Source organism: Semicossyphus pulcher, unplaced genomic scaffold, assembly GCF_022749685.1.
Source record: "Semicossyphus pulcher isolate SPU_LCO1_2020_fin unplaced genomic scaffold, fSemPul1.0.p SCAF_1, whole genome shotgun sequence".
Classification (NCBI taxonomy): domain Eukaryota; kingdom Metazoa; phylum Chordata; class Actinopteri; order Labriformes; family Labridae; genus Semicossyphus; species Semicossyphus pulcher.
The window spans coordinates 1,922,585-1,944,261 of NW_027211603.1; the positions used below are offsets into that span (position 1 = coordinate 1,922,585).

General features: G+C 42.9%; 3 protein-coding genes across 3 annotated transcripts; all 3 read left to right on the forward strand.

The window, feature by feature from the left end:
- The first annotated feature begins 4,234 nt into the window (after positions 1–4,234).
- On the forward strand, positions 4,235–6,553 carry il17a/f2 (interleukin 17a/f2). The gene is made up of 3 exons (XM_069659288.1): positions 4,235–4,285; positions 5,240–5,403; positions 6,319–6,553. Exons 1-3 carry the CDS (start codon positions 4,253–4,255, stop codon positions 6,551–6,553), a joined length of 432 nt encoding a protein of 143 aa, XP_069515389.1. The 5' UTR covers positions 4,235–4,252.
- A 1,899-nt stretch (positions 6,554–8,452) lies between these two features.
- Positions 8,453–9,924, forward strand: LOC138590135 (membrane progestin receptor beta-like). Its single transcript, XM_069660706.1, has 5 exons — positions 8,453–8,737; positions 8,828–8,940; positions 9,051–9,207; positions 9,280–9,495; positions 9,613–9,924. The coding sequence occupies exons 1-5, from the start codon at positions 8,453–8,455 to the stop codon at positions 9,922–9,924; spliced, it is 1,083 nt and encodes a 360-aa protein (XP_069516807.1).
- A 2,636-nt stretch (positions 9,925–12,560) lies between these two features.
- Positions 12,561–20,768, forward strand: LOC138592574 (uncharacterized). Its single transcript, XM_069663410.1, has 9 exons — positions 12,561–12,647; positions 15,084–15,149; positions 17,926–18,052; positions 18,187–18,244; positions 18,348–18,417; positions 18,925–19,005; positions 19,223–19,297; positions 19,466–19,540; positions 19,864–20,768. Exons 3-9 carry the CDS (start codon positions 17,931–17,933, stop codon positions 20,139–20,141), a joined length of 759 nt encoding a protein of 252 aa, XP_069519511.1. The 5' UTR covers positions 12,561–12,647; positions 15,084–15,149; positions 17,926–17,930; the 3' UTR covers positions 20,142–20,768.
- The last annotated feature ends 909 nt before the right edge of the window (positions 20,769–21,677 follow it).

The window sequence follows — 21,677 nt, forward strand, 5'->3', positions numbered from 1 at the left end:
ACTAACTGCAGCTAATCTGCCTGTGCTGGAGACGATGAAGTTGAAAGGTGTTTTTATTTACAGCCGCTCTTCCTGCAAACACAACAGAAAGACAGTCTTGTACAAACATCAGCTTCCTGTGCTGCTATGCTGACTTACTTATGCTCCATGACTGGGCTAACTTCCTGCTAAAACAAGTTACAGTGTACACCTTAGCCAACCCCACAGTCCTCTCCAGCTCCACCCCCTCGTCCAAATATGGTCACTTCTGGCTCCAGAAGAACAATTTGGTAAAAATGCTACTGCTTCATGACGGTAAACCACAAACCAATGGTAGATGTAAAGGGAACAACGTCCACTACAGTATTCTCGTGCAGTGTGTCGAAACTGCAGTGTTGTGACCAAGTCATCTTTGCTCAAGTCCGAAGCAAGTCTCAAGTCATTTTTTCTTGGGCAAGTCAAGTCAAGTCACTTTTTTTCCACCCAACATCCAGCACTCTTACCTGTAGTATCCGCTCTTTATAAAGAGAAAACACAAGGTATCAGCAGCCCGTCTAATAATGATATTATTGGCCAGTTTATATAACCTGTTCAAAAAGTATGACAGTGAATTGTATCTGTATTTTCTTGGCACAGACGCAGCCATGATGATGGTCTGCTCTGAGACCTTGTTGAGTAGTAACAAGTACGACTGATGAGGCTTCTCTTTGGGGGCTTTGATGTTGCGTGTTGTCATGGCGAGGAGTTTGACTGACAGCCAGTCAATCAATCAATCATGACAATCACATACCGGGGAGCTTTCTGAGTCGTCCAATCATGATTCCCAGTTTGCGCTGCGTACATACTTGATAGTAACACCAAGTTAAACCGGCCGAGTCGAAGTCAGATTTATGGTTCACCGTCACTCTTTCTCGTGTTCCTGCTGGTGAAAACTGTGAATAAAAAAAACACTGAGTGTCTTTGTTCTTTCTCTGGGTTACACTGAACATTTTTCTGTCAAATCAAACAGCTTACAGCGTTGCCTCGATGATGCTTCACAGTGGATGGCGGCAGATTACCTCCAGAGCATGCACTGTCTGTGTGAGCTTGCTGCAGAAACTGTAAAAACTGCAAAAGAATATTTTGCAAAAAGTTTCTCAGAAAATATAACAAATGAAGGGAAACACATCCACCTCTTATCGTCTATGAGTGCAGCTGTCGTCAGCTGATGATGTTGTCCTGTTGGCTTCTTTGAGCTGGGACCTCCAGCAGGCGTTGGAGCGGTTTGCAGCTGAGTGTGACGCGGCTGGGATGAGAGTCAGCAGCTCCAAGTCTCAGGCCGTGGTCCTCTGCCGGAAAACGGTGGATTCCTCCCTCCAGATGGGGAGTGAGTCTCTGCCTCAAGTGAAGGAGTTTATATAATAATACATATATATATATATATATATATATATAATATCTCGGGGTCTTGTTCAATAAAATGGATCATGAAATTGACAGGTGGTGTAAGAGTTATATAAATAAAATGAGTTATCGACACCATCTAGTGGTGCTTTCAGTTTTTTTTCTTTTGGAGAAGAAGGAGTAAAAGAAACCCTTTCCGCTCTGACTAAACTAACCAGACAGCAGGTGTGTGGAAAGCAGCTGAAGACGCCAACGAGTCACAGTTTCCCAACCGTAAACCAAGCGCAATATAAGAAAGAAAATAGTTTTACAGTTTCATTTAGTGATATTCGTTTTGTTTGCTTACTTTTGTTTATTTGAGTTTGGTTTGAGTTGTTACTTTCAGTCAGCCCTCTCTTTTCCAGGCACGTCCAGCTGGGAGGAGATCGCTGGAGGGATTATATATCTATAGGGGACAAAACTTAATGTTCACAGTGTGCCAGGTTGTTCTCCTGTTGGTCTCCGTACAATTGCACATTAATTGTTCTTCTGGTGGTCCAGGTGGAAGATTATTTTTAACTCAAAAGTAGCAGAGTTATTTTCCTGCTCTCATCAGTTTTTAAGGGTGTTTAAAAGTTGTCTCTTAAGTTGTAGTGCTGCAGTTGTTTGATCTTTCGTGGTGATTTCAGTCTCCTGGTGTCACTGCATTGGCTGCAGATGTTTGCTGTATGGTCTGAGGTTCATGGCGCTTCCTGTCTGTGTTGAAAAAGTGCTGACAGCTCTGACAGTAACCAGCCACTGGTTAGTCTGTCTGCTCAGTAAATCCAGGTCAGAGCAAAACTGCTGATGCCTCCGATAGAAACACTGTTCAGACCTCAAAGACGACCACATCGCATCTGAAAACCACACACGCACACACCCACGCTGTGATGTCACAATGAGGGGCGGGGCCACAGCGCAGGAGGCTCTCTGCACTCCGTATATGGAAACAGGAAGCTGAATACTGACAGCAGAGTCACACCTGCTGCAATGTGCAGGATGTGTTCAGCTTTTTTTATTAGTTTATTAGAGACAAATGTTCAATTTATCTAAATATTTAGAAATAATATTTAGAATGTTTTATATAAATGTGCTTGATTAAACTAAATTTGTAAATGGCCACATATCAATCAATGTATGAAGTAACTGTGAGTTAACGTCCCTTAATTGATGATCTATTAAGTGTAAACTAATGACATAAAGTCACAGTGACTTCATCATTTCTTAATGTGAGCAACAGGAGTTCTTGACACATCCTGCATTAATTCATCATGAGTCATGCATTAGTTCAGATCCATTCAGATCCCTTCAACCACAGGAGGTGTGTGCGTTTTAAAAAGGACACATTAACAATGTTAACAATTCATGATTTCAGATGTTGCTATAAACAGCTCAGAAGGTGCTGCTTTAGAGGCTACAGTCCTCAACGCACTGAACGCTGGTTCAATTCCATTCAATCATTTGGTGCATGTGCCGATCACTTCCTGTCTCTCTTTAGCTGGTCTAAACAATAAAGGCCCCCAAAAAAGCTGCTCTGACGTTACTCGAGTAAAAGTCTTAAAGTATCTGATCTTTTCTGAACTTAAGTATCAAAACTATTGTTCTGATATTAATCGTACTAAAGTATTAAAAGTAAAAGTTCAAGTACATGATGTTAATAAAAAACAAAGTGGTCAGAATTTAGAGAATGATGAACTTTATTTCAACTGTAAACCACCACAGAAGAAGAAAAACAAACTGTTCGTCGACCTGTTCATCTTCATCACCATCATCATCTTTCACTGGAGGAGCTGGTGCCGACGCCGCTGCTGTCTCTGCCTCCATCATGCATCCAGTATCAGTGCCAAGTGGCATTGTACTCACTCTACTCTTTCATCTGATGCCTGGACTTGATGCTTCTCCTTCTTCTCCTTCTTTTTCTCCTTCTTCCCCTTCTCCTTCTTCTCCTTCGAGGTTCTCACACCTGTTGGCATCCACGATGTTGCATTACCTCCACCCTCAGTTTTTAACCTCTCTGTTTCCATTCATTTAAAGTCGTATTTTCAGTATTTAAATCCTAAATCATGAACATTTCTCTTGATTTATTTTTGAGATTATTCAGGTAAATGTATCGGAGTAAAAGAACACATTTTATTTCAGAAATGTTGTGGAGTAAAAGTGGAAGTTGATAGAAACACGAAAAGTTACAGTACAAACAGTACAGGTACTCTTTGGTCCTTGCTGCCTCACACGGCCACTAAACATCTGCCTAACGACATGTTAGCATTCTGATGTTAGCATTAGCTACAGCCTCACAAAGCCTCAAGCATGGGAGACTTTTTGTTCTAGAACAAAAACATCAGAATAAAACATGAGAACATTTGTATGCAGGAATAAAGACAGCTCTCAGTCTTAGTTAAAGTTGATGCTATTATTAACACTGTTCATTAAATTACGTTATAATAAGTCTGAAGTCCCTACAGCCTCCTTTCCTCCTACGTCCTCGTCTCCTTCCACAGAACTCTTCGTAAAGGCTTTTCGATCACATGGAAATATTTTATTTATTTTTGAACACGTTTTCCTAAAAAGCCACTCTGACATATTTAGCATCTTAAGAAACCCAGAATAAACTGTCGACTCAGCATTTCGTCCAAAGGAAGTTTCTGTTGTTTTATGATCTGTCAGTCAGAGATGTTATCAGAGAAGGAAAGCTTGTCTTTGTCTTCTCGCAAACTGTAGATAGACCTCAGAGATAACAGGAATCTCCCCGTCTCATGTCACGATACGTTTATCGTTCAGAGATCTGCTGATGTGAGGGCCACAGAGCTTCATAAAGACACCTGAACCAGCAGCGTCGCATGCAGCAGAGACCGGACAGGACGACGACGGCATCATGAAGCTGAGACACTGCGTCTGCACTCTGCTGGTGAGCATCCACTTTATTGACAGTATGAGCTGAGGAGACACCGATCGGGGCTGAAGTGCTCGGAAAAATGAGAAATGATGAATTAAATGAGACGAAAAGGCAGAACAAAATGTATTAAATGAATATTCAATACTTTTAAAGGAATTTTTCCATCAAAGTTCAGAGAATACATTTTTTTATAACAACTTCAGGTTGGAGAAGAGACAGTAAGAGAGAGTCTGAACCAAGAGATCAAACCGTAGATGTTGAGTCACAAAAAAAACAGAACAAAGAAAATCTGTCTGAATTATTTCTGCCATTTTTACAAAACCGCCTTCGTAATGATAACTGGTACCTTTAATGATCATTAGCCAAAACTTTATCAGAGAATATCTCTGAGTTATCCACGACTGACTCTGCTTATCAAACTCAAACAGAGGTTAGAAGAAAATATGTCCATGTTTGGTTCATATTTTTCTTGAAATACAAGAAGACGAACAGATCTGAGGCAGACGTTCACGCTCATGGAAAGTTCACTGACTGTAGTGTTTGTGTTAGTTACGTCCTCTACTCTACTCGGGAACAGAACGCTGCAGGAGCCCCATTTGTCCACAGAGCTGTCAATCATGAGGCCACACACCCTTTTTATAGCATCAAATAACTAATTAAAAGTAAACTTGTGAGAAAAATGACAGAAACCATGTTGGAGAAAAATGTATTTGACGTGTATTTTGATTTTATATTTTGACTCATGTCCCATCTGTTAACATGGAGGAGACGGGCTTTATGAGCTATACTGCAGGCAGTCAGCAGGGGGCGACAGAGAGGGTTTGGCTTCACTGTTAGAGCTGTCATGTAAAAATTATAAACATAAATAGAAAATATTTTATGCAAAAGGCAGAAATGTGTTTAATTTAATACTTTAAAGGAGCCTCAGAGTTTCATCCTTAAGCTTACAACCTCTCCTCTCCTCAGGTATGTTGCAGTGTATTGTGGGTAGTCTCCTCCTCTTCGTCCTCCAAGGTCACACCTCCTCTCCCTGGTTGTAACTCCACGTTGGTGTTCACCTTGGATGTCACCGCTGCGACTGAAGGGAACGGGAACATGCACAGCAGATCTCTGTCTCCGTGGAGCTGGAGGTCAGTCAGACACCACAGAGTCAGAGCATCCAGCTTTTATGAATCAATATATTATCAATAGAATCCATTGACGGATCAATGGAGTAACTTTTTTAAATGTGGTTAATATAAATTGCTTCAGCATTTTAGTAAAGGACCTGAAAACTTCCATCTGTGCAAAAAAGTACAAAGATGTCTTTATTTTTACTTCTTTCTGCCTCTCACCCTCTCTCTCTCTCTCTCTCTCCCTCTCTCTCCCTCCCCCTCTCTCTCTCCCTCTCTCCCTCTCTCCCTCTCTCTCCCTCCCCCTCTCTCTCTCCCTCTCTCTCCCTCTCTCTCTCCCTCCCCCTCTCTCTCTCCCTCTCTCTCTCCCCCCCCCCCTCTCCCTCTCTCTCTCTTTTTTTTAATTAGCAAATTATTTTTATTATTAGAGTTTCCTGTTTTTGCTTTATTTATCAAAGCACTTTTAAATATGATAATTGTTATTTGCTGGATTGATATGCAGGATACATCCCCCCAAACCTCGCTGTCAACAAGATATTAAGATATTGAAAAACGTAATAAACTCAACACTCAGATGAAGCAAACAGTCTAAAAGGAAAGCGACCGACAGCATGCAGCACTGTCTGGATATCTGGGAAGTGTGCTCCCGCAATTTACGTTTATCGCCACAGGTGCCGCCAAAGAGAAAGTGAGATCTTCTAGATTAGCACGAGCAGTAAAGAATGATTTAAATGAATTTTTCTCACACAGATCGTTTCAATAAATTCTCTTTTAACCGTTTAAATGTTCCTGTCCTACCACACATTGAATCATAATCTCAACACGTTCCTTTGGCTTAAAAAAAGTCTGAATGTTGTGTGATTTTTGTCACCTGTGGGTCTCCGTACATACACGGAAACCTTCTGTATGACTCAGCTGCTGCTGTGTGTTCAGGTCGTCCACGGTAAAGAACAGGATCCCCTCCACCCTCTGGGAAGCCGAGTGCAGCAGCAGCTCCTGTGTCAGTCCCAACCCGGGACAGACAGACGGACACAACCTGAACTCAGTCCCCATCTACCAGAACATCCTGGTGCTCCACCGGCAGGGCGGAGGACGCTGCTACACCGCAGCTTACCAGCAAGTGGCTGTGGGCTGCACCTGCGTGTGGGCCAAGACCAACAAGGGCTGAAACACCTGAAACTGATTTCAACATGTGACAGTGACGTTATTCGTGCTTCATTAAATCAAACTGTTTAAAGTGTTTTCAACTTGGCTTCTCTATGATCTTCATTACTAGGAGGACAAAAACACGGTCAGGTCATGCCTGAATAAAAAAAGTTTTCATCATAGACTGTATATAAGGAGTGGACATGGTCACTGTGACATCATCCATTGGACTGCTGTTTTTGCTGATTGCTGTGAGATTTTGATGAGAGGGCAGGGCTGGAGAGGAGCGAGAGGTTAGGTGCATCAGTAATTCAGAACAAATTAGATTAACAAAAACAGGCTTTAAAAAAAATGTACTTAAAATAAACAGCCACGTCTTCAAACTGAAAGCTGAGACTGAAACTAGAGATTGAGATCATAAAGTCATTAAGAAAATCCTTACTGAGGTCATGAATCAAGTTAGAAGTATAGGCTCTACGTCTGCTTCGCCCCCTGCTGGCCATTACAAGAAGTTCAGGCTGAGGGTGCTTCAGTGTCTGCTTCACCTTGAAACATAAACGGCTACATCCACTTTTTACATAACAAGATACATACATAACCAAAGTCAGGTTTATATTTGCCTCTCAAACTGTTCTGTGTGATCATGTAGGTCTTTAGTGACTGAAACAGCACGCATGCTGCAGTCGGGTGTGTGTTTGTGTGTGTCAGCAGTGTGTTGAGTCTCGTGACGTCTGAAATCCTCGGGAAAGAAAAACTCATTCAGACTGAAATCAGCTTGAATTAGCTGTAAACAGGAACGCATTGTGGGGATTAGAGGTGTGTGTGTGTGTGTGTGTGTGTGTGTGTCACCATGCATGTGACAGTGCCCGGGTCTGCAGGACTGAGCAGTGAGCAGGTCTGGACAGAACTGGACAGAACGGCTTCTAATCAAACAGAGCTGTGTAAAATAGAACAGAAATGTCTCCCACCGTGCCGAGGAAGGTCACGTCCTGAAGCCCACAAACAGGAAGGAGTCAGGTAGGTTTGTTTCCTCTGTAAGCTGCTGTGACCTCTGACCTGCTTGTAGTTGGTTGTGATTTTGCACTTTTCATTCAGTCTTGCCGTCTTCCTGATCCTCTTAGAGGTTCATTTGTAGAAAGGCAGAAAAATCTGCAGCAAAGTGAGATTTTGAACTGTTCACACCTGTCTTAGTAACACACCTACCTTTAACATTTCTGTCTAACCAATAGCACACCTGTCTTACCATTAACACAGCTTCCTTATCCACTTCTCTTACCAACACACCTGTTTCAATATCAAAGCACCTGTCTAACAAACACATCTGTCCGACCATCAACACATCTGCCCGATCAACAAATCACCTGTCTAGCCATCAAGACCTGTCGAACTAACACACCTGTCTTACCAACACACCTGTTTAATCAATACAACTGTCTAACCAACATACCTGTATACCCAATACACCTACCTTTAACATTTCTGTCTTACCAATAGCACACATGTCTTACCATTAACGCAGCTTCCTTTCTACTAATCCACTTCTGTAACCAACACACCTGTTTCAATATCAAAGCACCTGTCTAACAAACACATCTGTCTGACCATCAACACATCTGTCTAGCCATCAACACCTGTCGAACTAACACACCTGTCTTACCAACACAACTGTTTAATCAATACAACTGTCTAACCAACATACCTGTATACCCAATACACCTACCTTTAACATTTCGGTCTTACCAATAGCACACCTGTCTAATCAATACAACTGTCTAACCACTATTACACCTGTTTCAATATCAAAGTTAATGTCTGACCAACAAAACACCTGTCGAAAAAAACATATGTAAACACACCTGCCAACCTGGTCTTTTTCAGCTCCTTAGGGAACAACAAGCAAAACTGAAATTCATCTCCCATCATGCCTCTGGTGTCATTTGCTCCCCCCTCGCTGTGCCTCACCTTCCTCCCCCTGCTGGACCGCCTCCTCCCCTCCCTTCCCCCCACCGTCCGAGACGTGGACGTCCCCCCTCTGTTTCGTGAGCGCTTCATCCTGTCCGGGTACCGTCCTGTGGGCCTGTCATGGCGCTGTTACGTCCTCAGCCTCTTCCAGATCCACAACGAGACCGTGAACGTGTGGAGCCACCTGCTGGCCGCCGTCTGCGTGGTGATGAGGTTCATGATGTTCACCGTCCTGCAGGGAGGGGTACTAAACTGTTCAATTCAAAGTATCACCTGCTAGAGTTTGAAGACTGTGTGTTTGACTTCCTGCATGTCTGACCTTTGACCTCCTTAGGGGATCCTGGGTTTTCGGCTGCAGGGCCCTGAGGGTCAGGGGTTTTCTTTGGACGTCTCCTCGCTGCCTCTGGTGCTCTACGTTTTCTCTGCCGTCACATACCTGAGCTGCAGGTGAGCCATCAAAAAGAGTAACTCCAAGAATGATGTTGCATACACACATGTAACAAAAGGTTTTAAAACACTGGAAGACCGCTTGAACTAACTGTCGTTAAATGTCGCAGTGCTGCGGCTCACCTGTTTCAGTCGCATTCGGAGGAGGCGCATTACTCACTGTTCTTCCTGGACTATGTGGGCGTGGCCGTCTACCAGTATGGCTGTGCTCTGGCTCTGTGCCTGTACAGCTCTGACATCACCTGGACACAAAGCATGCTGGGACAGGTCTGTTGTTGTGTGTAACATCTGTTGTCAGGGAATGCATTTGGGTGTACTGATGATGCATTTTTCTCGCAGGTCTTCCTCCCGGCCGCCGCCGTCCTCGCCTGGTTCTCCTGCACTGCCTGCTGTTATGCGAAGCTTCGTTTCCGGCGGCCGTACCCGCTCCACAGGAAGCTCTGTCAGGTGGTGCCGTTGGGCGTGGCTTACCTGCTGGACATCAGCCCTGTGGCTCACCGCCTCGCCACCTGCACCTGGACAAGCAACTCTGCACTGCCACTGCACTTCATGCAGGTGGTGCTACTTTATCATGATCATCAAACTGCATCTTGTGTCATTATTTTGACCCCTTTGACCCCTGTAAACAAACTATAGCTGCGTTCTAACCGTCTGTGGTCATTCCTCCACCAGGTGGTGCTGTTTCTTCTGTCAGCCTTCTTCTTCTCTTGCCCCGTACCTGAACGCTTCTCCCCCGGACGCTTTGACATCGTCGGCCACGGCCATCAGCTCTTCCACATCCTGCTGTCTCTCTGCACGCTGGCCCAGCAGGAGGCGCTGTTCCAGGAATTTCTGTGGAGGCGGCCGGGGCTGGTCAGGGAGTTTGGAGAGGAGCGCCTCCTGCTGGCTTGCTCCTCCTTCCCCTGCCTGACGCTCTGCTGCATGATGACGGCGCTCGGTCTGAGGAGGCGCGTTCAAGCTCAGCTGATGAAGGAGCAAAGGTAGAAGAAGAAGAAGGATATTCTTTGCTTTAGGGAGACATTTCTGCTGTCTGAATTTTCACCTGTCATCTCCTCAGGGCCTGAACATCAGATCAGAGTTTCTGGATTTTCTGGTTTCTGTTTTTTTTTGTCACACACGGACACTGTAAAAATTCAGACTGATGTTTCGTCAAATCAACTGAACTTTAGTTCCCCTGTTCTCTGTAAGGAATGCCATTCCTTTATGTGGGGTACACACTACGAGATAATCAAGCTGATTTCGGGCCCGATTCCCTCCTTCAGACAAAAGTAAACAAAGTCCTGATTGTTTGATGTTGTAAAGATGATCTCTCCAGATGTTCCTGTGCTGTGAGGGATGTTAGAGTTATTTTACTTCCCCCGATCTGCTCGGAAGAACTTCTTGGCCGCACAGATTTCAAATATTAAACATGTTCAGTATTTATGATCTGATATCCTGTTGTGTGGGGGGAACCCCGAGGACAGCCGAGCACGCTCTCTGTGGATCGTCATGTGGAACCAAACGATAGCCAATCAGGAGGCAAGCTGACTGAAGCAGGAAGCACACCAACCGCAGCCGCAGCGATAAAAGCAAACGTGCAGCATAAAGTAACATGTACAGCCCGTGTTCACCCCGTCTCCACCACTTCATCCACTGTTTCAGTAAAAAGTCCAAAAACTATTATTTCCACATTACGACTTAGAGTTTGTGAACACAATGAAGTAGGGAGTGACTCGGGACCATTTGATGATCATGAAAACACAGGATAAATCAAGAGAGGAAGTGATGTCATAACTTCACGTCTCTTATAATCTCTATTTCCGGGAGGTGGATTTCCGGGAAGGCAAGTGTTCTGGTTTCCGTTTGTAGTAGGCTTGTAGTCTGAGTAATATTGACCTGTCAGCAGGCTGAACTCTTACACATTTCCTAGCTGGAATCTTTGTGAACACGTGAAGGATTTTTCCTTTAGCTTTGAATTTAAATTAACAAGCGAAATTTAGAAATTATACGATAAATGAATGCCTCTGCTTTTTATTAAGATTTACCTGCGGGACAAAGTTGCCATGGCTAGATGTTCACAGTTCACTCATGGATTTAAACGCAGCTTTGTGAGCAGCAAAAATCTCACTGAGCTCATGTGTGTTTTGGGCGGGGGATGAAATCCAGCAGCTGAGAGCGAAAAAAATCTTTACTACATACATGACCAAACACAATAAAATACAGTTCTTTCAAGGCGCAGTCGATGTTGTTATCTCTCTCTCACAGTTCACCGCAGGCCTCGCTCGACCAGTCAAGCAGTAAGTGTCAGTTGCAGTGTTTGGGTGGAGCAGCTGATAATGTTCCACTGTCGGTTTGATTTTGGCTTTAATAAGATTATCAGTCCCAGCTGCCTGTTGTCAGAGCAACCGCCATACAAAAATATCTAAACGCTCCTTTGTTTTATTTTTTTGAAAGTGACACAAACTAGAGGAAAACTCACCTTCACAGTACTCATTTTTATCACAGACACAACAGGTATGAAAGCATCTCTGTTCTAACCAAATGTGGAGCTAAACATGTAAAGTTTCTCTTGGTGCTGAGGAAGAATCACGCCGCAGGGAGGGAATGTGCTGGAATGTTTTTAGGACATTTTGTCAATCAAAGTGTATTTACCTTTCATAAAAGTTAGGGCGGTTGAAAGTCCTTCACAAACGACTTAACAACCAATAAAACATAGAAAGTACACCCAATAAAATAATTGGGGTTTAATGTGTTCTTTGTTTGAAGATAAATAAAAGAAAAGTCAGTAAAATAAGGAAGATATATTGTTAAAATAAATGTATTTACGAGATAAATAAAAGACAATAAAAGTACATTTTATAGCTGGCCACAAAGCCTGCAAGCTAACAGGCAAACCAGAGCCTATTTAGCAAGTTAGCCTCAATAGTTAGCATGCAGACTAGCTAGCAGCTGACAACCCCACACAATAACAAACCGCCTTTATGAGCCTTCAATTTATTATTCACACAAACTTAATAAAATAAACTTAACGAGCTGGGATCCATTAGCAAGTTTTATTGACCTTTGAACAAGATACAACACGGAAATCAGACAAACTGGGAGCTGTTGGAAGCTAAGCTAGCAAGAAACCATTCACGCTAAGCTAGTCAAACAAATTGTCAGTGTTCATGGAGATGAAAAATTTCTTCTTTTCTTTGGGAAACACTTTTGTAGCTCACGTGTCGTCAGATCCAACAACTTTTGAAGATTGAGAAAAGGCTAACAAGGTAGCTCCCGGAGGCTGTTAGCTTTAGTCAATGAAATCCAGCTAACTACCAGATGGATGGTTGACTAGCTTGTTAGCTTAGAAGATAAAACATTTTAATATCTATAAAGATGGTGGAAGGTATTTTTTTTATAGAACTATGCTAGCAGTTTCCCCCCACTTCCAGTCTTTGTGCTAAGCTAGGCTAAACATGTCTTCTCCGTACTGGACGTACCGAGATGAAACTGATATCCATTTTCTCCTGACTCACAGAAGCCCGAGAGGACGATGTCTCTGCCGTCTCTTCAGTAGTCTGTCCGTTAGTCTAATATATGAGCAAACAGGGTGTGTGTCTTTAAGCAGCTCAAACAGCAGAGCTTCTCACTGTTTGTTCAGCCTGTCAATGAGTAAACCTGCACCAGGAAGAACTCCTCACATGCAGCATCTGAACCCAAACCCACAGCTGTGTGCTCCATGGACACGGGTAAGCTCAGCAGAGTTTATTTCTACCTTGAACTGTTGTTTTATAGTTAACGAGTAAAACAAATGTTTCCTTCTGAAGTTTTTACCAGTGGCTCAGTAACGTCTCCCACCCTGCAGCTGTCCACAGCTATTTAGAATATGTTTAAATATAAAGAGTAATAAAATCAATCTGAGACTTATTTTATGATGTGTCTCCAGATAACTGTCATTTATTTTGAATTATATTCGAGATAACAGAGATGAGGAAAAACAGAAAGTACTGATTGGTCACAAGACACACACGTCTATATGTGTAGACAAGACAAAACTTGTGTTAAATTTGAAGTTTATTCTGAGGTATTTTTAAGGTATTTTAAATGTTAGTCAGCAGTTAAGTGTGTAATGACGCCTGTGTGTGATGGCAGACAGCCACATTAAACAAAAATGTCCTCAAATGAGCTGAAATTCACATTTTACAGCAATTTTTCAATATCTCGTAAGAATTTGAAGATGCCACAAGAGGAAGAACATTTTACATTTGATGACAATTGTGTGTCAATAATATTGATAACATTTGATCTGCACTGACGGGCACATGTGGTTTCTGACATTTGAAATATGGATATTTGTAAAAGCGTGAATTTCGCGTTCTTTTTCCTAAAATTTAAACCTGCAGTGTTTTGATCAGTCTGTGTAAAAGAAGGGGAAGTGGCCACCATGACATCTCGGTTTGTAGAATTTACGTTTTAGGCCACTTGTGTGGCATTTCTGGCCCTCGCCATCTTTGTTTTCGGGTGGTTGAAGTGACCATGATTGGAGGGTGGAGCTGGAGAGAAGGGAGGGTTTAGCAAACCTGAAGTTAAAAGCTAAAGCGAATGAGGGAAACCAAGGGGCTTTCTTCTGGCACACTCGCACCGAGCCGAGGATTTAGTTTAACGCCACGACTCTCCCTAGCCACGCCCTGAGGAAGACCCGATGAGGGTCGAAACCAGTCGGCGCTTATTTCTTTGATTCTGTTGTGTTTTATGAGAGACGTCCTGATTCAATAAAGGTATTTTAAACTAAGTCCCTGGCTCGGTGCGAGTGTGCCTGATGAAAGCCCAGTGGCTTCCCTCCTTCGACAGTGAGCTTTTTAGCCTTCAAGACCACCTGGGATTCATCTTGAGTATAACACCTTGCTGTCTTGAGCACCTGGTATCCCTCTTTTTCTACAGCCAGTGCTAGCTTGGTGAGTAAGGTGAATCCGTCATATCTTCCGTCAGATTTATTGGGTTGCTAAAAACAGGCTTGAAAAAAATGCACCAACTGAAAAAGTGAAAAGCTGACTCTTCAGGGTGTCTTGTAGTACGACCAAATGTTGCACAGAGTCGCCCCCTGCTGGCCATTAGAAGGAATGCAGGTTTAAGGCACTTCCCCGTTAGCTTCACTTTGCTAACCTGCAGGCTCCACTTCTGAGTGGTTGTGACAAGAACTCCATTTTAAAAGCCTCATTGTTTTCTGAGTTATTAGAGTTATTGATTTGAAAACACGACAGCGGTTCATCCCATCACTTTGTTGGACTCAGCTGGACCCGTGCATCCGGCCCTAACGGTTAGCATCTCGACACACTGACATTGCAGGATATTCTGCTTTAATGTCTCGAGTGTTTATTCTCTACTTTCTCTAAAACATTGGAAGAATCATTGTTATTAGATTACTTCTCTGTGTTACTTCACTTCACTCTCTAGTTTCTCTTTAACTTACTAAATGTGACATCGTGTCATTTATTAATCAGTGAAAACAAAACTTCAGCAGCAGTTTGGCGCTTTGCTCTTTTCTTTATTGCCTGATATTTAGAGAAATGCTTCCCAATATTTTAATTTTTAAAGGAACAGTGATGGGAATTCATCTCTTAGCAGTTAGATGTTCAGCTCAACCACTTAGATGTTTATATGCTAAAAACAAAGCTACATCAAGAAGCCAGTTAGCTTAGCTTAGCATAAAGACAGGGGAACAGGGTGGAACTTATAACATTTACATTTTATACCCTTTTAAACCAAACAGTGGTGTAAAGACGAGAATATTTCTGTTTTTAAAGGAGATGTTTCAGATTATTTCTTGGCTTGGAGCAGTGAGTCACCGATGAGTCAGCTGGTTGTCTCATAAATGGTCAGATTCCTGCACATGATCCACTCCTGAGCTTTATTTACTTTTAGTCAGAGCAGGGAAAGGTGTTTCCCTCTGTTTGAGCAATGCTAAGCTAACAAGCCGATAGATAAAGCCTCATATATAAAGACTGGATGTCAGAGTGGTTCATCTGACTCCGCCATAAATACGGAAAAAAACATATTTCCTGAAACTATTTCTGTCATGAATAATTATCATGTGGAGGAATCTCTCAAACACGACACACCTCTGCATGTTCCCCTCAGTCTGACGGTCGCGTGTTTGCTCTGCTCGTCTTGTGTTTGTTTGACAGGAGTCAGTCGGGATGATTAAACTGCTGCTGCTTCAAATCTTGCTGAGCTGGAACTGAGAGAACAAGGTAAACACATGAAAAAACACTCCTTCACCTTGTTTGTTAAAGAGCAAATGACATCATAAAATCCACGCAGCTTTTCCTTATGTTTGATCCAGATTTTAAATATTTCTTTGACATTTATTTTTGGTTAAAAAGTGTATAAATTACATCATTTTGTAGACCACAAACACTTCATAGTTTCACATCATTACTCTGCGTGTGTTTCTAATCACATCTATAATCTAAATATTGATATTAAAGTGCACTCAGAGGGAGGATTCAGGCTGGATCTTCCCACTAAAGAAAAGAGAGACTGTTGCTCGTTGCATGCAGCAGGCATTAGATTTCCATACAAACCAGTAAAATGCAAATGTAGTTTCTTCAACAGTCATGAAGTTTCTGTGTTGCTGTTTGGCTGTTTTTTCTTACTAAGAGCTCAGTGATGCTTTACTGCACCCTGTGGCTGCTCATCCTCGCTGATTTGAATCAGCATGTTGACAAACAGCCTGCAGCACAGTTTCAGGTGTCGTCTCATGTTTGTGTGCAGCTCAACCTGAAGCTGTAATTGGGACAGCTGTCCGGCTGGACGACCAAACAAACAACAACAAATTAAAACCACAAAATATGTCATCCTTTGCTGACATTATCGTTCTGTGTTTATAAAACTGCATCACATCCAAAGAAAGACAAGTAGGACATATAGCCACCGTGACGTCACCCATTGGTTTCTCGACTGCGTAGATGAAGCCGGGATTTAGGCACCATGTTGGCTTTCTGGAGCCACAAGTGACCATATTTGGATGAGAGGGTGGAGCTGGAGAGGAGCGAGGGGTTAGCAAAAGGCAAGCTATCAAAGCTAATCAGTCTGTGTCTGATCCATTGAATGAGCTAGTTTAACTAATTGTGACTGACTGCAGGTGTTTATTTATCAGACGAAAGAGGTCGCGGACTCGCCGCTCACTTGTCCAGTGGGAGAGCAGCGGATGAACGACATGTACCGGGAGATGTAAAATAACCGGTCGTCTCATCACTGCGGTGCGCTGTAAGCTCTCCGGGGAAAAGCCGACAACTCCTGACTCCTGCACTGTCCGACGATCAAATAAATGTTTGAACAGGCTAACAAGCAGCTAAAGCGAGCACAGTATACCTGCTAACTTAGTGCTACAAATATATCACTACAATAACACTAACATTTAACTCACTGAAAAGCTGGAGCTCAGACTTCTTGCACGGCCATAAAGTTCCATAAATCCCACAGAGATTATTTGTCCTCTAAAGGCTCCAACAACACAAACAGGTGAAGTTAAGCTCAGTGTCTGTGTCTGTGTTGACGTCTAGCAGACAGCCAGCAGGATCCACCTGTCAATCAAGTGAGCCAGCCCCTATGATTTAAGACATAATATAATTAAAACGAGTGTGTTATAAAAACATTCACCCCCCGTACAGTTATCATGAACAATAAAATTAGCTATTTATAACACAGCCGTTTTTGCACAAGGCTGTAAACATGTTTATTTCTGCTGTGAAAATGGGCATTTTCCCATCTGCTGTAATGCAACAGTTTCTGAATCCTCAAGTGGACACTCGAGGAACTGCAGTTTTTTGCACTTCCACATCGGCACATCCTCATTTTTTAACACCGGAGGTTGCCACTTTGTCACATCACTGCCAAAAAATAAATCAGTCAATGCTTAAGGTTTGGCTATGGTTATGAAGACATCATAGTAGTTAAAATGCAAACTATGATGGCCACGGTGATCAGCAACCAGGTGCTTGAGGTAAGTGAACCGTGGTGCCAAGTGAACCGTAGTCTCTGGTGCTCAGATGGTATTTCCTGTATTTTTAAACCTGGGCCCCGTGTTTTTAGACAACAAGTTTTGGATTGCTCCAGTAGACTGCTTCGACCAGCAGCTGCAAAATGGGCTATAATTGCTGCAATGTAATCCTTTGGGCAACTGCTCCCGATCAAAGTATGTCCACTGATAGTTCTAGTTTTTTTTCACTGACAGGCTCAGACTGTTATTCTAAGTTGTGACAACATTACAGAAAGGTCACAGAGGAAGATGCATTATTTAAAAGCAGAAACAGGCGTTACCTTGCTCTCTTCAAAGACACCAGACTCCATTGACAAAAACAGTAATTTTACCTTGAAGAACACGGGAGCTGCTAGTGTACCGCTGCCTCTATCAGTCAGTTTGTTTGAGTGATTGTTTGTACACAAACATTGCGTTGGATCCGAAGTAACCCATTACAAAAGCAAAGTCATAACACAACACAAGTAAAGTATCACTTCGAGGCAGCTGTACACAAGGTAAAATTACTGTTTTTCTCAATGGAGTCTGGTGGCTTGAAGAGAAAGAGAGTGATGTAGCGGCTGTTTCTGGTTAACACAAAAGTCTGTCTCTGTAGGGATCCTTTCTGTAATGTAGTCTGTCAGTGGAAAAAACAAGAACTTTTAGTGGACTTAATTTGATCGTGCACATTTGCCCCCAGGATTATGTTACAGCCTGATTTGTGGCCTCCCTTTCACCTCCCTCTCTAAAAGCTTTCACATTCACAAAACATTTCTTAGTTATCTAAAAAATGCAAACCTTTTCCCATAATTCACTGCAGGTCTCCGGTGTGTTTGTTCATGGTTTGGTAAGTCGGCCACGCCATCAGCAAATCTAAGATTGTGTCACACAGTCAAACAGAGAGGTCGCACAGGAGTCGTCCTTCGCATGACTCACTTCCTGTTCTCTCAGAACACCTTCACACCTTTCTCTCTACCTCTGTGTATAATCTGATCTGTCTCCCTCAGTGATCATGGCTGCAGTCGGAGCAGAGGTCACCGGGTCGTTCTTCCTCTCGTCGGGAGTCGTCAGCTTCTTCATCCTCCTCCTCCTCCTCTCCATCTTCCTCACTGCTCTGTGCAGCGACTGTGGCAGGTCAGCTCTTTCTGTCCTCTGATGAATTACTGTTGGATTCCCTCCCCTCTTGTCTGAATATGAGATTACCTGAAGCTGTCAGCCTTCTTTAACTCGTCATTATTGTTAAGATGGCTGGATGGTTTTTTTTGTAGACGTTCATTTGAGCTTCGAGAGCCTGAGGACAAAAACCCTTCAGCTCTGATACGAGTGGTAAGTGACCTTTGACCTCTGAGACAAAGCTCATCTGTTCTTTTTAAACAATAAAAGCTTGAAAATGGACAGAAAATAACTCTAACATCCTGGTGATTGACAGGTGAAGCTGGAGGAAGCCATGGTGGCGAGAGAGAATCCAATGATCAATGAGATCCGAAACGATGAAAAAGGTGAATTCAACCAATTACTGCAACTTTTCCACCAATCAGCCGGTTGTCCTGCAAGCGTGAAGTCATGAACGTCACCAATGTCACTTCTTTGATAACTAGCATATTGATCCCCTGAGGTCTGCAATGTTGTATAAACACCTGAAGGCATCTTTTACTGCATGACTTGGTCCTGATGTTTGTGTCAGCACTGATTTTAAATCATCACACCCTGAGACAGTAATCCCCCTGTCTCTTATCAAAGGCTTCATGCTGCTGCACAGACGAAGTAACGAGTAGAACAGTGTAAATGTAATGTTTGCACATGTGGGAGCATTGAATGTGCAGTTAAAAATGAGCATTTCATGGCTATGATGTATGTTTAAAACAACATACTTTAAAAGATAAGGAGGTTTCACAACCTCAGTTTCAAATCAGAGATTTTTCTGTCTCTTATTGATCTATCTTTTGTGTGTGTTTGTGTGTGTGTGTGTGTGTGTGTGTGTGCGTGTGTGTGTGTTGTGTGTTTAGAGTTTAAACCTGCAGAAGTAATCACAACGTCCTCCGCCTATCTATGGAACAGCCACCAGGGGGCGCCACAGCCCCACCAGGGTGAGTCTGACAGATGAGCGTTTCAGTCAAAGATCAGCTCAGTTTAAACCCTCGTGCATGTTTTTCTTCTGCACACATGAAGTCACTCAGATGAAGCACAGTTTAGTATACACACTTTCAGTTCACTCTCTTCTGGTTATCTGTTCCAGTTTACCTGAACAAGGTAGAGAAAGTTGTGTTTTATTCTGAAGATGTGATTCTGTGTGTGTTCGCAAAGGTGTGTTTTCTGATGTCCAGACCAATGGCAGCGCAGCCGTGATGACGGCAGCAAGTGACTCTGAAATTGCTGGAGGTGCTTTCATATTTATTTTTTGTGTTGTTGATCAGAAGAAATAATTATTCATAATCATTAATAATAAGTCTGTTGTCTGATGTTCAATTTCCACTGTTCCCTCTCTCACTCCCTGTGTGTGTGTGTGTGTGTGTGTGTGTGTGTGTGTGTGTGTGTGTGTGTGTTCAGATTCAAATCCTGAAGAGGAAATCTCTGTCTCATTCACTCCCTGGAGGAACCACCTGAGGGCGCCACAGAGCCACGGTCTGTATTTTCTCACCATAACCTGTATAAAAAGATGGACGACATGACAGCTCCCTAAAAGTGAAGCCAAACCCTCTCTATCGCCCCCTGCTGACTGGCTGCAGTATAGCTCATAAAGCCCGCCTCCTCCATGTTAACAGATGGGACATGAGTCAAATGGGGCTCCACAAATTGGTTTGGCTTCACTTTTATACAATGAGAGAGGAGGTGGAGACGCGTCGTCCATCTTTATACAGTCAGACATAATATCCAAGAAACCTGACGAGAGCTCAGACAAGTGAAGGAGAAAATGTTTAATCAGTAAAACTTGTCTCTGTGTACAGATCTGCACACCTCCGCCCCTCCAGACTCCGCCCACATGTGGAGCAGCAGCGGCCGCAATGTTGATGTTTCATCACCACCTGCCAATCAGGAGCCAGGGGAGGATCTTAGCAGTGCTTTCCCGGAGGATTTGTGCGACAGTGACGTGAATTCAATGTATGCACAAATCAGCAGGCAGGTGAGACTGACCGCGCCCACTGAACACACACCTGAGGAGGTGCAGGTGGAGGAGGAGTCGTCGCCTCCACTGCCTGACAGGAAGGCACAGCTGGAGGGATGATGGAGGACATGAAGGACTGAAGCTACAGGAGAAAACTTTAGAGACTAAAGATGAAAGATGGAGGACGTACACGTCGACGTCTCCTCGACATTTAGCTGATAAAATAGACAGGATGCAGTTTATCAGAGAAATTATGTTTTAGATTTTAGATTGATTGTCTTCCATCTAACTTTCAGGTCATTTCTATTTAAATCAGAAGTAAGCTTTCTGCAGAGAGAGACTCCATCACAGTCGACATGAAGTCAGATAAATTTTATATTATTTATACTTTTATATGATACATATTGTATTAGGATCGGGTGATGCAGCTGAATGCAGTGACTGTTTTAATCTAACCTCTAACCTCCTCTGTCATCTCAAACTTTGGATTAAATAAAGTTTACTAAATTATTGTTCATCTCCAAAAGATGCTTCTTGTCTGATAGAAAAGTGTGAGCAGCAGAAGTGTTGATACTCTGGGGAACAAAAAGAATGTTCTAGCTATATGTAATATGGATTTTATAATGTTGATTGTTTTATTTTTCTGTGTGTAGTTTAGAGCGTGTAGAGTTTTTCCTACGATGCTGAATTAGGGCCGGAGGAGAAATATTCAGAGAAAAAACTTGAAAATTCTGAGATTAAAGTCGTAAATTTGCCAGAAAAAATGGCAAGTTGATCATAAAGTCATCAACTTGCAAGAAATAAAAATCGTGTTCATAGGAAACTTTTTGAGCTTCGACCCACCAAAAAGTATGTTGTGGTTCACGGCCCCCTCCCTCTGATTCACCTGTGTCTCTGCCCTGTTGGCTCTGCTGCTCACACAGGCGTGCATGGCCCGGAGCACGGAGCAGATTCAACCTCTCTGCACACAAGAAGCAGACTTCATGAGGAGAAAGACTGAGTGACCCTCTGCTGCAGAAACACACGTTTCTCTGCTCCCCGTTTGCCCCAGTAGTTACATCACACATGACAGTTACCCTACGACCTCATGACGGAGACTGAGAGGAAACAAAACCTGCATTACAGACAAAAAAATATACAAAACTACTTTGAATGACTTTGGCTTTAATTAAAGTTTTGCATTTTATTCCGACAGCAACTCGTTCTGAAGGAGACGACACGAACTTTACAGACACAATCATGAAAAAATGCAAAAACTAGGGCCCGTGTATTCTCACTAATTTGCCATTTTTTCCCAGCAAATGTACGACTTTAATCTCAGAAATTTTGAGTTTTATACGCTGTTGTTCTGACGGTGGAGATATAAAAACATCAGGGGTTGATTAAATCGGGATCTTCCGTCTGATCAAACCACAAAGCGTCACAGTGAAATTAACCGGCACTTATTTGTTACATATTTGCATCTAAACACAGAAACAAACAGTTCTGTGGACTTCATGAGAACCATCGAGGGATGACCTAAGCCCGCTGGTGGTTGGGATAGCAATTCAAGTCGACTCGAAATATCCCACAATGCATTGAGAAAAGTAGTGTTCAACCGCAGGGCACAAACCCAGCACAATATATCACCTTGCATTGCGTTAAAATAAAAAGAAC

Excerpts from the sequence above, each read along its gene's own strand:
- il17a/f2 (XM_069659288.1), top strand. The coding sequence starts at position 4,253 with ATGAAGCTGAGACACTGCGTCTGCACTCTGCTG. Across the intron at positions 4,286-5,239 it reads ACTGCGTCTGCACTCTGCTG|GTATGTTGCAGTGTATTGTG; the intron begins GTGAGCATCCAC and ends TCCTCTCCTCAG. Across the intron at positions 5,404-6,318 it reads CTGTCTCCGTGGAGCTGGAG|GTCGTCCACGGTAAAGAACA; the intron begins GTCAGTCAGACA and ends CTGTGTGTTCAG.
- LOC138590135 (XM_069660706.1), top strand. The coding sequence starts at position 8,453 with ATGCCTCTGGTGTCATTTGCTCCCCCCTCGCTGTGCCTCACCTTCCTC. Across the intron at positions 8,941-9,050 it reads GTCACATACCTGAGCTGCAG|TGCTGCGGCTCACCTGTTTC; the intron begins GTGAGCCATCAA and ends TAAATGTCGCAG. Across the intron at positions 9,208-9,279 it reads CACAAAGCATGCTGGGACAG|GTCTTCCTCCCGGCCGCCGC; the intron begins GTCTGTTGTTGT and ends TTTTTCTCGCAG.
- LOC138592574 (XM_069663410.1), top strand. The coding sequence starts at position 17,931 with ATGGCTGCAGTCGGAGCAGAGGTCACCGGGTCGTTCTTCCTCTCGTCG. Across the intron at positions 18,053-18,186 it reads CTGTGCAGCGACTGTGGCAG|ACGTTCATTTGAGCTTCGAG; the intron begins GTCAGCTCTTTC and ends TTTTTTTTGTAG. Across the intron at positions 19,541-19,863 it reads GAGGGCGCCACAGAGCCACG|ATCTGCACACCTCCGCCCCT; the intron begins GTCTGTATTTTC and ends CTCTGTGTACAG.